We start from the raw sequence: 14,778 nt of genomic DNA on the forward strand, positions 1-14,778 counted from the left end.
ACGTCACGCTGCACAACCAAAGATGTTCATGACATACGCTAACGCTGTTTTGGATAGCACGGACAGGGACAGCGTGACATGACAGGACTTTCTCATCAAAATGAAAATTCTCATCGTTTACCCACAGACGAGAGAGTATGCAGAAAGCAATGAATTTTCATGCACATGAATTTTCATGAAATTCATGCACAGTTCAGCTCAAATATGAATAGAGATGAACTTCCCACTTCTCTCTATACCCCTCCCCACCCACCACCACCCACCCCACTTGCTCAAATACACACACATACACTCACACTCCGTGAAGGTGTCTGCAGCCACAGGTCTGAATGGTGTGAGTGATCAAAGTACAGCCAAGCAGATCTTGCCTGACAAAAATAACCGGAACGCACACAGGTCAAGAATGTGGACCTGGATCAGAGCCCAGGGCACTAGCTCAGTGACTGCTGCCATCAAACACCTCCAGCAGCTCACTCACACAATCACAGGCTCTCACACTCTCACACACTAACGCACTCTCAAGCTCACACTCTCACACACACTAACACACTCTCAGGCTCACACACTCTCACACACTAACACACTCTCAGGCTCACACACTCTCACACACTAACGCACTCTCAAGCTCACACTCTCACACACACTAACACACTCTCAGGCTCATAAACTCACACACACTAACACACTCTCAGGCTCACACACTCTCACACACCAACGCAATCTCAGGCTCATAAACTCACACACAATAACACACTCTCAAGCTCACACTCTCACACACACTAACACACTCTCAGGCTCACACTCTCACACACACTAACACACTCTCAGGCTCACACACTCTCACACACTAACACACTCTCAGGCTCACACACTCTCACACACTAACACACTCTCAGGCTCACACACTCTCACACACTAACGCACTCTCAGGCTCACACACTCTCACACACTAACGCACTCTCAGGCTCACACTCTCACACACACTAACACACTCTCAGGCTCACACACTCTCACACACTAACACACTCTCAAGCTCACACTCTCACACACACTAACACACTCTCAGGCTCATAAACTCACACTCACACACACTAACACACTCTCAGGCTCACACACTCACACACACTAACACACTCTCAGGCTCACACTCACACACACTAACACACTCTCAGGCTCACAAACTCACACACTAACACTCTCAGGCTCATAAACTCACACACACTAACACATTCTCAGGCTCACACACACTAACACACTCTAAGGCTCATAAACTCACACACACTAACACACTCTCAGGCTCACACTCTCACACACACTAACGCACTCTCAAGTTCACACTCTCACACACACTAACACACTCTCAGGCTCACACACTCACACACACTAACACACTCTCAGGCTCATAAACTCACACACACTAACACACTCTCAGGCTCACACACACTCACACACACTCTCAGGCTCACACACACTAACACACTCTAAGGCTCATAAACTCACACACACTAACACACTCTCAGGCTCATAAACTCACACACACTAACATACTCTCAGGCTCACACACACTAACACACTCTAAGGCTCATAAACTCACACACACTAACACACTCTCAGGCTCATAAACTCACACACTCTAACACACTCTCAGGCTCATAAACTCACACACTCTAACACACTCTCAGGCTCATAAACTCACACACACTAACACACTCTCAGGCTCATAAACTCACACACACTAACACACTCTCAGGCTCATAAACTCACACACACTAACACATTCTCAGGCTCACACACTCTCACACACTAACGCACTCTCAAGCTCACACACACTAACGCACTCTCAGGCTCATAAACTCACACACACTAACACACTCTCAGGCTCATAAACTCACACACACTAACACACTCTCAGGCTCATAAACTCACACACACTAACACATTCTCAGGCTCACACACACTAACACACTCTAAGGCTCATAAACTCACACACTCTAACACACTCTCAGGCTCATAAACTCACACACACTAACACACTCACAAGAATGCTCACACATACACTCATACACTATTTCACACATTCATATGCACAAAAAGAAATACAAGCTCACTCACTCACATACTCAAGCGTATTCACACACTATTGCAAACTAATGCTCACACACACACACACGCTCACACACAGTGACATTCAAACACATGCACATGCACACACTCATATGAACCAGCATGGTCACACACACTTACACATACACGGACTGATAAGCATACACTCACACACAAACGCGTGCATGCATGCACACACACACGCACACACGCACATGCACACACTCATATGAACTAGCATGGTCACACACACATACATTCACAGACTGATACGCATACACTCACACAGACAAGCACACGCACACACACAAGGGAGGTGGGGGGGGGGGCACCAATTTGCAGCTGAACCTCTTTTACCTGCATCTAATCACATTATTTACCTGCACTTAGCATTCAATCATTTTAATCATAATGTAAAAAAAACTACTCATGTTCAGGTTAGAAACTGGCCCCAAATCTCTGTCCTAATCAGAATTATTCCTATTACCCAATCTCTTTGTTGCTGTTATAATCACTTAATGTGAAGTGCGCAAAGGTACTTTCGGGGAATAGCAAACATGAATAAAATGTTAATCTGCTGCTGGAAGATGATCATTATCTTCATTGACAAGCTTGTTTATCACAGTGAACAGTCAAAATAAATTCAGAATCAGAACACTCATCAGTTTATAGTTTAACAAAAACATCATTTTTATATATTTTTATAAGCATATTAAGAGGCTGTGACTCACTGATGGCTTACAAATCTGAACTGAGACAGAACTGATAACTGACCTGAGCTGTAGGTTCCACTATCCAATAACATTCACCGTCACACAGCATTTACTGACCCTCCCTACCGGCATCAGACACTGACCCAACTGCCCAAACACCATTCACTGACCACATACTGAGCAATGTCATTTAATAACCCTTCTGTCCCAAGGCTGTGTGCTGGTGATTTATTATTTTTTAAACCAGCGAACAGCGATGCCATTTTCTCTGCCGTGAAGGACAACTGAGCAATGCGGCAGCGCCGGAGACAGGTAGCTGGTTCAGCCCCGGAGGCACTCGGAGAGCAGACGGCCGCGGCATGCTGAAGCGTGCGAAGCCGGTGTCCGGCCGGCGCAGCGCCCCCCTCTGGGCCCCTCGCTACGCTGCGGCCCCGCGTCCTCGCGGAGGCCCCCGGTAGCCTGTGCGCTCTGACCCGTCTCTGTCCCCCCCGCCGCCCCGGGACCCGGTCACGCCGGGCCGCTCCATCACCCGCGCACGGCGCCCCGCGACAGCCCGGGCCGGAAAGGCACTTAGGCAACTATTAAGACCCGCTCCTCGACGCCGGGGGCTGTCTGAGAAACTGCCTGACAGGCAGTCCGTCATTTCCAGAAATAGGCTGCGGACGGGCTGTGTGACAAACCCCTTTCAGGCATACAGGGATCTTCTTTATGTATGAAAAGCCCTTCTACTCTGTCATGTGAAGCTGTACAGTATCAGGCCATACTGCAGTTTTGATGCCCATTCCCACATCAATTTATTCTGACCTTCTCCACTTATGTGGAATGTATGATAAATACATTTTGCAAGAGTGTGAATTTATAAATATATATTTATGTACATATACATACATACAATAATACAGTATCTGAAAGTGCCAATCATTTCTATATTAGTCCATATACATCAAGATTTTGAAATAAATTTTATGATCTTGATATTGACATTTATGTCAATATATTACAGCAGGGCTGCCCAGCCCTGTTCCTGGACTGCTACCATCACATTTTCACTCCAGCCCTAACAAAGCACACCTCATTCAACAGCTAGAAGAGAGCTTGTTGAGCTGCTAATTAGCAGAATCAGGTGTGCCAAATTAGTGTTGAAATGAAAACCTACAGGATGGTAGGTCTCCAGGAACAGGGCTGGATTACAGTATATTCCAATGTTGACTGTAAATTCCATTTCCATTAGGGTAGAGTAGTAAACATTATGTCAAATTCATCTGAAGAAGAGGAAGATTAAGCAGAAGGCTAAAAGATGTGGGGAGGGGGAGAAGATTGAAACAGCCGTTGATCCCTCACATCGAGGGGGAGGGGGCGCGGGGGGGGGCGTGTTCTGCTACCCGTCAGAGGCCTGCTGAAATATCATCAGGGACTAATTTGATTTCCACCCCCCTCACCTTTTCGCTTTTGATTGTCTCTCCCTCTTTGTATCAACAGAGGTCAGTTCTAATGTATTCATGGAGATAAACGACCTCCTTCCCCTGTTTCTATTTCTCTCAAAACTGAAATGTCACAATTCAGCAGCGCAAACCCTGTTTCGTTCTGTCGTTCCGACTCCCCTCAAAGCTCACTTTTCCCTCTGTTGAAAATGTCATCCTTACAATTGGTTCCGCAAATCAATTTCCCCTTCTCTCTCTTTGCGGGGGGGGAAGACAGAGCCGGTGGCCGATACCTGTTTATCTGCTTACTCACATCTACTCCACTCCACAAAAAAATATTGCCACTGAACTGTTTTCCACCAATGGACCTCTCCCTCGGTACCAGCCAAACTGTGACTTAAAAGTCATCATTTTCACAACCACCACAATTTCCATCAACAACACAGGAAGGCGATGGCGGGAAAATGCAGGTGTGATTATGAGCGTGAATAAAGATCATTTAGCTCTTGAAAGCCATTGGCTTTGAGATTAAGGCCTGGCACATTCTGTTCCCCCTCACTCATCTCTGACGCAGGCAGTGGAACAGACGCATACTGCAGTTTTAATAGATTTTTCAGAAGTCGGTAATGAAGTAGATAAGAACTGCAGTGACTCTTGCTGTGAACCAGCGCCTGAGCGTGCATGAGAGAGAGAGAGATGAAGTGAAAGAAAGAGACCAAGAGAGAGAGAGACTAACACCAAAAGAGGTTGTGTCTTGGCTGTATGTGTATGTGCTTCTGAAATAATGAAAAAAGGGAGCTGGCTTCTGTGTTTCAGCACAATCTTTTTTGTCCCTTTCTTTCCTGCTCAAGTTTATTTGCTCCACAGCTATCCAAACAACACTTGCAAGAAATGGCGCCAACCTTGGAAAGGAAAGCACTGCATTATAGACATGGGAGCACATGGCTAACAAAGGCCATCACACTTCTGCCACACACACACGTGTACACGCACACAAACACACACACGCTCACGCACACACACAAAAACACAAACACGCACACACACACGTGCACACTTGTGCACGCACACACAAACACGCATGCATGCACACACGTGTACACACACACACAAAAACACACAGACACCCACACACACGACATACACGCAAATTCTCTACTGCGCCATTTCATATTCCCTGTTCTCTTTCACTCCACTTTTCAGTTATTCTGACAGCTCCGTTTCACTGTAATAACAAGAGAGAGACCTTTCTCTTCAATATCACTGCTACAACTATTAAATAAGGGACGATGACCTTTTGTGGGACATTAGACCATAAGGAACAATTATGAGATACGCTTCCACTGCAGTAGTTTCTGTTCTGTCTGATATATTGCCAACACAAGACTTTGTGCCAGAACGGAATACCAGTCCAACAAGCAAACAAAAGCCAGGTGGTGGTTTAGTTGTAACCAACCGATGCGGAGGGCGTGACCAGCCTTCTGTGGTATCAAAGCGATCTTCCCATAATCGCTCTCGCCCTCACACATCGCTTTTATCAATCACAGCGACATCGTTTCCCCATGGCAACTAATCCCTCCGGAGGAGTGTACAGTCCACAGTTGCCATGGCCTCGAGGTTCCGTCTGGATGCTGTCACCATGGTTGTGGGCCATTGGAGACGACCTCGTTTTAACAACACGTGATGACAATGACCACAGTATGCTATAACACATAGTAGTTTGAGCAATTTCAGCACATCTCTTATTAAATGGTATTTTGCAGAAATAGGTAAGTGCTTTTCTGGACATTTTTTAAAAATGTGTACTTCTTTATTCCTAAGCAATATACATTGTATTGACACACTCACAGATGTCTTAGATTCTGACATTCAAAATTACAGATGAATTTTTTTCCAGCAATGAATGAGACTTTGACACTAAAATTAAAGAAACAAAAGGTTTAAAAATGTGAATGTTTTATGTGCTACACTCATTTGTGGAATTACAGTAATACTGCAACATTTCTTTCACTAAATGTGCAATTACAGAGACTCGCAATTAGAGCTAGTCATTTTGGCCTTCTCCCTATACGACTCAAATTGTCTCTCATTAAGACAAACCAAGCATTTTTTCCACAGCTTTCTTCTCTCTGAACGATTAGTTCTCTTTTGAACGATTTCATGCAATTCCTCATGCAATATCCTTTTCCTGTCAATTAATACCTGAGTTTATTATTACTTGCAACAGGTTGCATTTCCAAGCACACACACACACATACGCACATATACATGTATATACACTCACCGGCCACTTTATTAGGTATATCTTGCTAGTACCGGGTTGCCTTCTGCTGCTGTAGCCCATCTGCTTCAAGGTTTGACGTGGTGTGCGTTCAGAGATGCTCTTATGCATACCTCGGTTGTAACAAGTGGTTATTTGAGTTACTGTTGCCTTTCTATCAGCTCGAACCAGTCTGGACATTCTCATCTGACCTCTGCCATCAACAAGGCATTTTCACCCAGAGAACTGCCGCTCACTGCATAATTTCTCTTTTTCGGACCATTCTCTGTATACCCTAGAGATAGTTGTGTGTGAAAATCCCAAACCAGCCCGGCACAGTCTGGCACCAACAACCATGCCACGTTAAAAGTCACTTAAATCACCTTTCTTCCCCATTCTGATGCTTGGCTTGAACATCAGCAGATTGTCTTGACCATGTCTAAATGCACTGAGTTGCTGCCACGTGATTGGCTGATTAGATATTTGCGTTAACGTGCAGTTGAACACATGTACCTAATAAAGTGGCCGGTGAGTGAGTGTGTGTGTGTGCGCGTATATATATATATATATATATATACAAACATATATATATACATACATATACATATTACACACACACACACACACACACACAAACACAAGCAGGAGGCCTTTAAAAAAGGTTCATTCTGAAGCTGAAGCCAATGGTTAGAGCAACCCCTCCAGCTAGAGCAGTGGTCTCCAACCCTGGTCCTGGAGAGAGAGCTACAGGGTCTGCTGGTTTTTGTTTTCACCTTAAAATCAGCACCCAATTGAGACCCAAGGCACCAGGTGAGTTGAGTTAACTGTGTAATCAACTGCTCTAATTGATTCATGAAGTGCAGAGTCACTATGAAAACCAGCAGACCCTGTAGCTCTCCGGGACCAGGGCTGAAAACCACTGAGCTTGAGGCTAATGTAAGTACAACCCAATTTAATGGAAATACACAAATTACTGATTACTCACATTAAACTGAGAGTATAACTCTCACCCTGACCACAAATACACTTACTTTGACACCACAATAGTCTAAAACAGCAAAGGTACGCGCCGAAGTGAATGTTCTCAAATATGGTATGCTAATCTCTAGCGCCCTCGTGTGGAATAACACTGACAGTGACAGAGGTGATCGAACACAGGCAGTATGCTTGTTGTTAGCTCATACATATATGTACATATATTGGGGATAAGTCACATTAAGACTTGTTCAGCTACTTCAGCATAATTATATATGCACACAAACAATCATGCTAAATAACTTGTGATGCAAGAGTCTTTTATCAGTGTTTTGACCGATGTAACACGGAAAAGCAAAAACACTTCATTGCTTTTACATATTTATGTATTCTTTATCTGGTTTTTATTTTTTGCTTACTTTGACAGGCAGTTATATATTCCATTAGTTTCAAGTGGTTTTCTTTCTTTTATCGTGTCTGTGTTTTATTGTAAGCAATTGAAATAACAACCGTTGATCACACAGACACCCACAAAAATGCTAAACAGGTGTATTATCCATTAACAAGCTGTCAATGTTTCATGAGATACTTCTGTCAAGAATTCAATATTACACACGCTTTTCTGAAAAGTTAAGCCACTCTAATATTTTTTTAAAAGGAAGTGGAAACAAAATGACTTGGAATGGCTGCACGAGCTGTTCCAACATTTTAATAACTACCGCACTCTTGCAAAAGGTCTGTCTAAATCAAAATACAATCACACTATTTAAAACTAACAAGGATAAAGAAAAAAAAGACCTTGCTTTCTGAAGCGCACACATTTTAACATTCCTTACAAAGGGACCTGTAATTTTTTTAACATGCTGTTTGAGCAGGTTAAAGGCTGTTTGAACAGAATGGCCATTTATAAAATAAGCTCTTAACATTCCAAAAGTGGCTATTATGCCCCGGTGGATGGTGGGAAGGTAACTGTTCTACGGAGACCTTTGACATAGTTTGATGAAAGTAAAAGACGAGACATGACCAATGCCTGCCAGATTGCACGCTGCTTCTAACCATTACACATTACGAAGGTTACACATTCATCCAGATGATGCTCTGCATTGTTCCCGTAAAGGGAGACTTGGTAAAGCCTGAAAGCACCCTCCCCTCCCCCTTTTGCAGCTGCAGCCGCAGCCTCAGGGGCTAATGGATGAATACGCCCAGGAGCGGCTAATTGCTTCCTGCAGAGCTTCGTAAACGCCGCGGCAGACATAACGTAGCCTCTTCTCTATAGCAACAGTGGCGGCGATCCTGCGTAGTAGTGCAGGCGGGAGACAGACAGGGGGCAGCAGAGGTGACTGTAAATCTGCACAGAGACAGTGTCAGAGCACTTTTCAGCAAATCCGGTTCAGTGGTCAGGCATGGGCCATTCAGTGACAGCGGAGAGCCCCGCTGCCCAATCTCATCCCGGTACACTCAGTCCTGTCCATGTTTACCTGAGACTCTGTTTTGAGGCAGACTTTCCTAAGGACCTAGCGGGTTCTCCACAGTGCAGTAATAATGAGGAAATTATTGTTATTATTATTATTATTATTATTATTATTAATAATAATAATAACAATAATAATAATAACGATAACAACAGCAATATTTATTGTTGTTGTTGTTATTATTATTATTATTATTATTATTATTAATAATAATATTATTAGTATTATTATATTATAAAAGGGTAATAAAGTATCATTTGAAATATGTCCAATTGTATGCCAAACACACAATTGCGCATCTTATTGAGAAAATATATTTATTTTATTCAATTTATAAACCATGATCGCACAGTCTTAAATGGAACTTCTAGCTTATTTCAAGAAAAATGAATTAACTGAAAATATAGAGAATGGTACATTAAAAATATCTCTCATTTGGTTTCTGGTCCAAAACTGCTTAATTTGTAATTCATATTTAAAAATACCGATGCCCGTTTACACAAAATGGAGCACTGTACTATTGCACTGCTATCTGGCCCCACAGTCTCTCATTTTGAAGGGATGTTGATTTTCCTCAGTACCCATGGGTGTGGTCACTGGTTTAACAGTCACTGATGAGAGCAAACGTATTAGCATTCAACTGAATGTCAATATATTAGTGCCAGTGAGCGCCAATATCAATACACTGAGCTTATTGGTCATTGTGGCCATCATGCCTGCACACAGATCTGGCAGTTTGAGACAGAGCAAGAAGAGGCAATGAAGAAGACTCAGCAGTGGTCTCCAACCTCCAGCCTCAACAGTAGCTACAGTGTGAGCTCTCTCTTTCCCAACTCACACTGCTAGACCCAAAATGGAGGCCCCTAAGTGGTAGAGACCGGCAGGGACTGCACTGTGCTCATTGGCATTCATCAGACAAAGCGCACACTCACCACACTGCCCAGTAGGCAAGCAGCATCTCAAACACAGACAGGCTGAGCCAATCCATATAACAACATATATGATATGTAAGTACACCCGTACACCCACAGACCTGCCATGGACATTCACACACACACTAACACACAAACACACGTGCACATGCACTCACGCACATACACACACATACACACGTGCGTGCACACACACACACAAACACGCTTTTACACTGCCATTAATACGGACAGACACACAAACTGTGAACAGGACACATACAACAACACACGATTAATACAGATGGACACATACAGATTAAAGCATGCACACACACACGCTGCACTGTCCCATACATGCAAACATTCATGGCTCAGAAACACACTGGACTCACCATAATTTACGTGGCATCTTTCCCAGCGAAAACGGCACCTGTCTGCTTGTTATCTCTCTCTCATTAAGACTAAAAGGATTCTCAACACACAGCCTTTTTACAGATCCACGTAGCCACAATCACACGCAAACAGCCACACACACACACACACACACACAGGCCTCAAATTATGCAGTTATTATCCCCTGCTCTGGGTGCAAAGTGAATGCAGAGCTACTCACTTTGTTGTTGGATAAAGAGGGGGTGGAATCGGGGGAGGTGTTGACAACCTTACAAATCCCTGCCAGCCTTACCTACCGGGTCACTCCCTGCTGTCTCACTGACCTATTCTATCAGGAAACCACAAAAACGGTACACATACTCACATGCACATACACACACCTTTGACATCTTTAAACGTTTTTACCCAACATAAAGGGTACCTCAGAGGCAGGTGTAATTCCCTTGGCACAAACTGAGAAAAGGTAGGCAATATGTCACAAACATTGATAATTAAAATACAGTGAATTGATTGGATGTTGACAATATAAGACATTGAACTGGGGCTTAATGTGAACAAAATTTTTAATTCAGTGAATTAACAGTAACACACACCGGAAGATACACATCTCAGAGTACCCTCTCAGGCTGTTCTTCCTCATACACTGCATAAACTGCCTGTGTGAGGGGTATCTAGGGCAAAACATGGAAGGAGGGAGCTCTTCTGAGCCTTTGAACACCTGAATATTAAACATACACACACACACGCGCACACACACACAGCAGCGCATGGAGACAGAATGACACAAAAGAAATGGAAATCATACCTGTGCCCCTCTGCACCTGCTGGCTTTCAAAAGAGTTCCGCTGTTTTAGCTGCCCTCTGTTCCCCACAGGGAACACACACGCACACACACACGCACGCACACACACACACACAGATATGACCGCAGCATGAACAAACACAAGTACACACACACGCACACGCACACGCACACACACACACACACACACACACGCACGCACACGCACGCATGCACGCACGCACACAGATATGACCGCAGCATAAACAAACACAAGTACACACACACGCACACGCACACCACACACACACACACACACACACACACACACACACAGATATGACCGCAGCATAAACAAACACAAGTACACACACACACACACACACACACACACACACACAGATATGACCGCAGCATAAACAAACACAAGTACACACACACGCACATGCACACACACACACACACACACACACACACACACACACACACACACACACACAGATATGACCGCAGCATAAACAAACACAAGTACACACACACGCACACACACACACACACACACACACACACACACACGCACACATAGATATGACCGCACCATAAACAAACACACGTACACACACACACGCACACGCACACAGATATGACCCCAGCATAAACAAACACAAGTATACACACACGTGCACACACACACACACAGATATGACCCCAGCATAAACAAACACAAGTACACACACACAGACACACACACACACACAGATATGACCGCAGCATAAACAAACACAAGTACACACACGCGTGCGCGCACAAACACACACACACACATCCTACCCCTACTCACACACAATGTGTTGAAACCTGAGGGTAGCATAGCGAAACAAATAACAAATACATACCAATCAGACACAAAACAGCCTTATACAACCATCACAGACAACACACACGACAAGGACATAACCTTGCCTGCGGCAAGATCAGAGGTGACACACAAAGCCCTTCCTCAGAGCAAAAAAGCAAACACCAGAATCTCGCTACACCCCTTCCATCTCCACCCTCCGCGCCAAGCAGCTCAAAGTGAGTTGAGAGGGGCCCATTCGTGTCACCCCATCTCCCAAATGAGAGACCGGCACCACCATGACTCAGCCCGAGCTCTATGAAAGAGTGCTCCACTCACTGTTGCCGGTTAACGGATTTATAAATATGTTTATTCAGACCTTATTCAGTTCTGTTCTCTGAATAAAAACAGAGACCATCATACCGGCTGGGTTGTTAAACCGTACACTTGGTGAGTCAATGTAACAAAAAGCCACAAACACTTTACATCTCGTTTATGTTGTGATTGCTTGCTCCTCGCTACAGCTAGCCTGCAAGATACGTATGATTCAATGAAAGCTAAACTAGTACAAGGTACTTCTGCTTTACAGGTAGATAAGCTACAATGTACATATATATGACAGAAAGCTAAACTATGCATGTAAACTTATGTATGTTTCAGAGAAAGCTAAAGTAGGAGTTGCGTGTTTTACAAAAAGCTTTAAAGTTATTAAAAAGTTTTAAGCTGTTCAGTGCTGTGCCAGGGGAGCTCATGAGTCATTAATCCATGCTCCTTACGTCATTAAAGATGCCGTGGTGCTTTTCAAAGGTATAGGGGTGTTAATGCCGTGGTCCTTGTTAAAATCCCGCCAAAACTAGCAGTCTACAGTCGGCCACATATTCAGCCCCTTGATATTTGACTGAACACAATCCCTTGAATTCCCAACTGACAATGATCACCCTGGTCTAAAGCACAAAAGAGAACCACGTTCTTGGAAGATATATCCAGTCTAATGAGGGGTTTAAATAAATAAATAAATAAATAAATAAACTTGCTTCCTGTACCACTAGACTCCACAGACAGAAAGACCCCCCCCCCCCCCCCCCACGCCCCCAACCAACCGCCCCAAGAAGTTCTTGGCTGCAAATTTCCACAAGACACCACACCTTTAAATCAACCACAAAATGGTTTACGGTTTGAATTGAAGACGGCGGTTCACAGGACAAACCAAAGGATCTGAAGAGTACTGAAAGATTCTGTAAGAAGGAATGGCCAAAAACCACCCAATATGTTCACCGATCTCATTAAACACTACAGAAGACCACTTGATAATTGTGATACCTGCAGTATATAAAACAATATAATTTGACAATTCTTTGAGCATAAAATATATACAAGTTCATTTCCAGTTCATTTATTTTCTAAGCCTTTTTTCACTCATCTTTATAAAAGATACCATTCATTTTGAAGGGCATCTTTTCATTTTTAGCAAGGTGAAATTAATTAATAAACACTTGTTAGGAATCAGAGTAAATATGCTGGATCTTTTGAATGCGTTGTCTTTGTTGTTTTCTCTCACACTCTTTACCAGTGGCTCCCAGAAGTTATTTGGTGGCCCACGTTATCACACTTAAATCAAGTTTGACATGATTCATATGAGTAGCTGTCTAGGCGCTAAATAATGTCGTCTTTTGAGTGGCGTATGATTAGCCTGAATTTGTAGTTCATTGTGAATATTAGCGTGTCAATAAAGTTGTGAGAGACACCCTGGTGTATCTGAATAAATTATCATGTTAAAACTGAATCTAGCAGACTGTTTTATTGTGGACACGCTCCGTTTCCAGGGTTACGCTCTGCAGGCAGACAAAGTGTGAATGTCTCCATTACTAGAGGAACAAGCCCTCTGACCCAAGAAGATGCATGACACAGACACAAACAACAAATACAAACCTCAGCGTACACACAACACTTTCACACAAACAAACACCAGCTGACACAACACACACACACACACACAAAGACCAATATCTCCACCCAATTGGCCAGGCAGGAAATGGTGTAGCATATACAGTAAATGGGATATGATATAAATAAATACTGAAAAACTGGTCATGAATGAAATGTGCTGATAAAAAATGAATTGCTTTTGTGTGAGGGGGAACGCTGGGCCAGGTAATTATCTCCTGAGGCTGGAATGGTCAGGAGCTATATTTAGTTGTACCTCAGATCAACGGCAGTAACGTGAGATGGAACATCGTGTGCACGTCTCTCTGACACACACACAAAATGAATCATTGGTATGGAAGGGGAAATTAAAGAATGCATTCACGGGTTGTCAAAGCTGTACATGTAATGGCCTCCTGTTCATGAATCCCATACATTTCCAAACAGATTGCCCTGACTAGAACAAGAACACTGAGGAATGAAAGACACACATTTAATAAGTGCCATGCAACCAATAAAGACAATGCAGATACATATTTCTATTATTGCCTATATAAGCCTGAAAAATGTAATATAAATGAAAACAACTACCCTAATTCATTACTTTCAAATAAACAAACTAAATAAAGGACTGTCCGAGAAGCTACATTTTCCATATGCCACATTTAATTTACTGTACATCACAGAAAAGGCTGAAGAGAACATCTTTTTAACATCTTTTCTATCTCAATTTGTTCCAGTTTGAAACAACCAGTCATGTTTCCAGGCTGGTCCTATCTCTGGAAGGTCCTCCGTCAATTTGGGGGAGAGCAGAGCTGCCCTTCTTAAAGCCTGCAGCCAAGCTGCGAGGTCACGGATGACTGGAGGATTTACGCAGCTGCCACAGACAGACAGACGGACCGTCCGCAGGTGTTAGCGATCAGCGCTAGCCGACAGTGCCAATTTACACAGTGCTGGAAGACTGGTGGTTGCGCTGACGGTGGGCTGA

General features: G+C 43.5%; 1 protein-coding gene across 8 annotated transcripts in view; it reads right to left on the reverse strand.

Annotated features, from left to right (window-relative positions):
- LOC135263433 (rap1 GTPase-activating protein 2-like) overlaps window positions 1-14,778 on the reverse strand; it is an 84,163-nt gene that overhangs the window by 45,041 nt on the left and 24,344 nt on the right. The window contains exon 1 of one of the 8 annotated variants that reach the window (XM_064351442.1): window positions 10,251-10,404. The exons of the other annotated variants lie outside the window; for them this stretch is intronic. Coding sequence (XP_064207512.1) covers window positions 10,251-10,267 — 17 coding nt within the window. The 5' untranslated portion in view covers window positions 10,268-10,404. Of the gene's footprint in view, window positions 1-10,250; window positions 10,405-14,778 lie in introns of those variants that run through there. 8 annotated transcript variants of the gene reach the window in all.

The sequence above is a fragment of the Anguilla rostrata genome, chromosome 9 (assembly GCF_018555375.3).
Source record: "Anguilla rostrata isolate EN2019 chromosome 9, ASM1855537v3, whole genome shotgun sequence".
Lineage (NCBI taxonomy): Eukaryota > Metazoa > Chordata > Actinopteri > Anguilliformes > Anguillidae > Anguilla > Anguilla rostrata.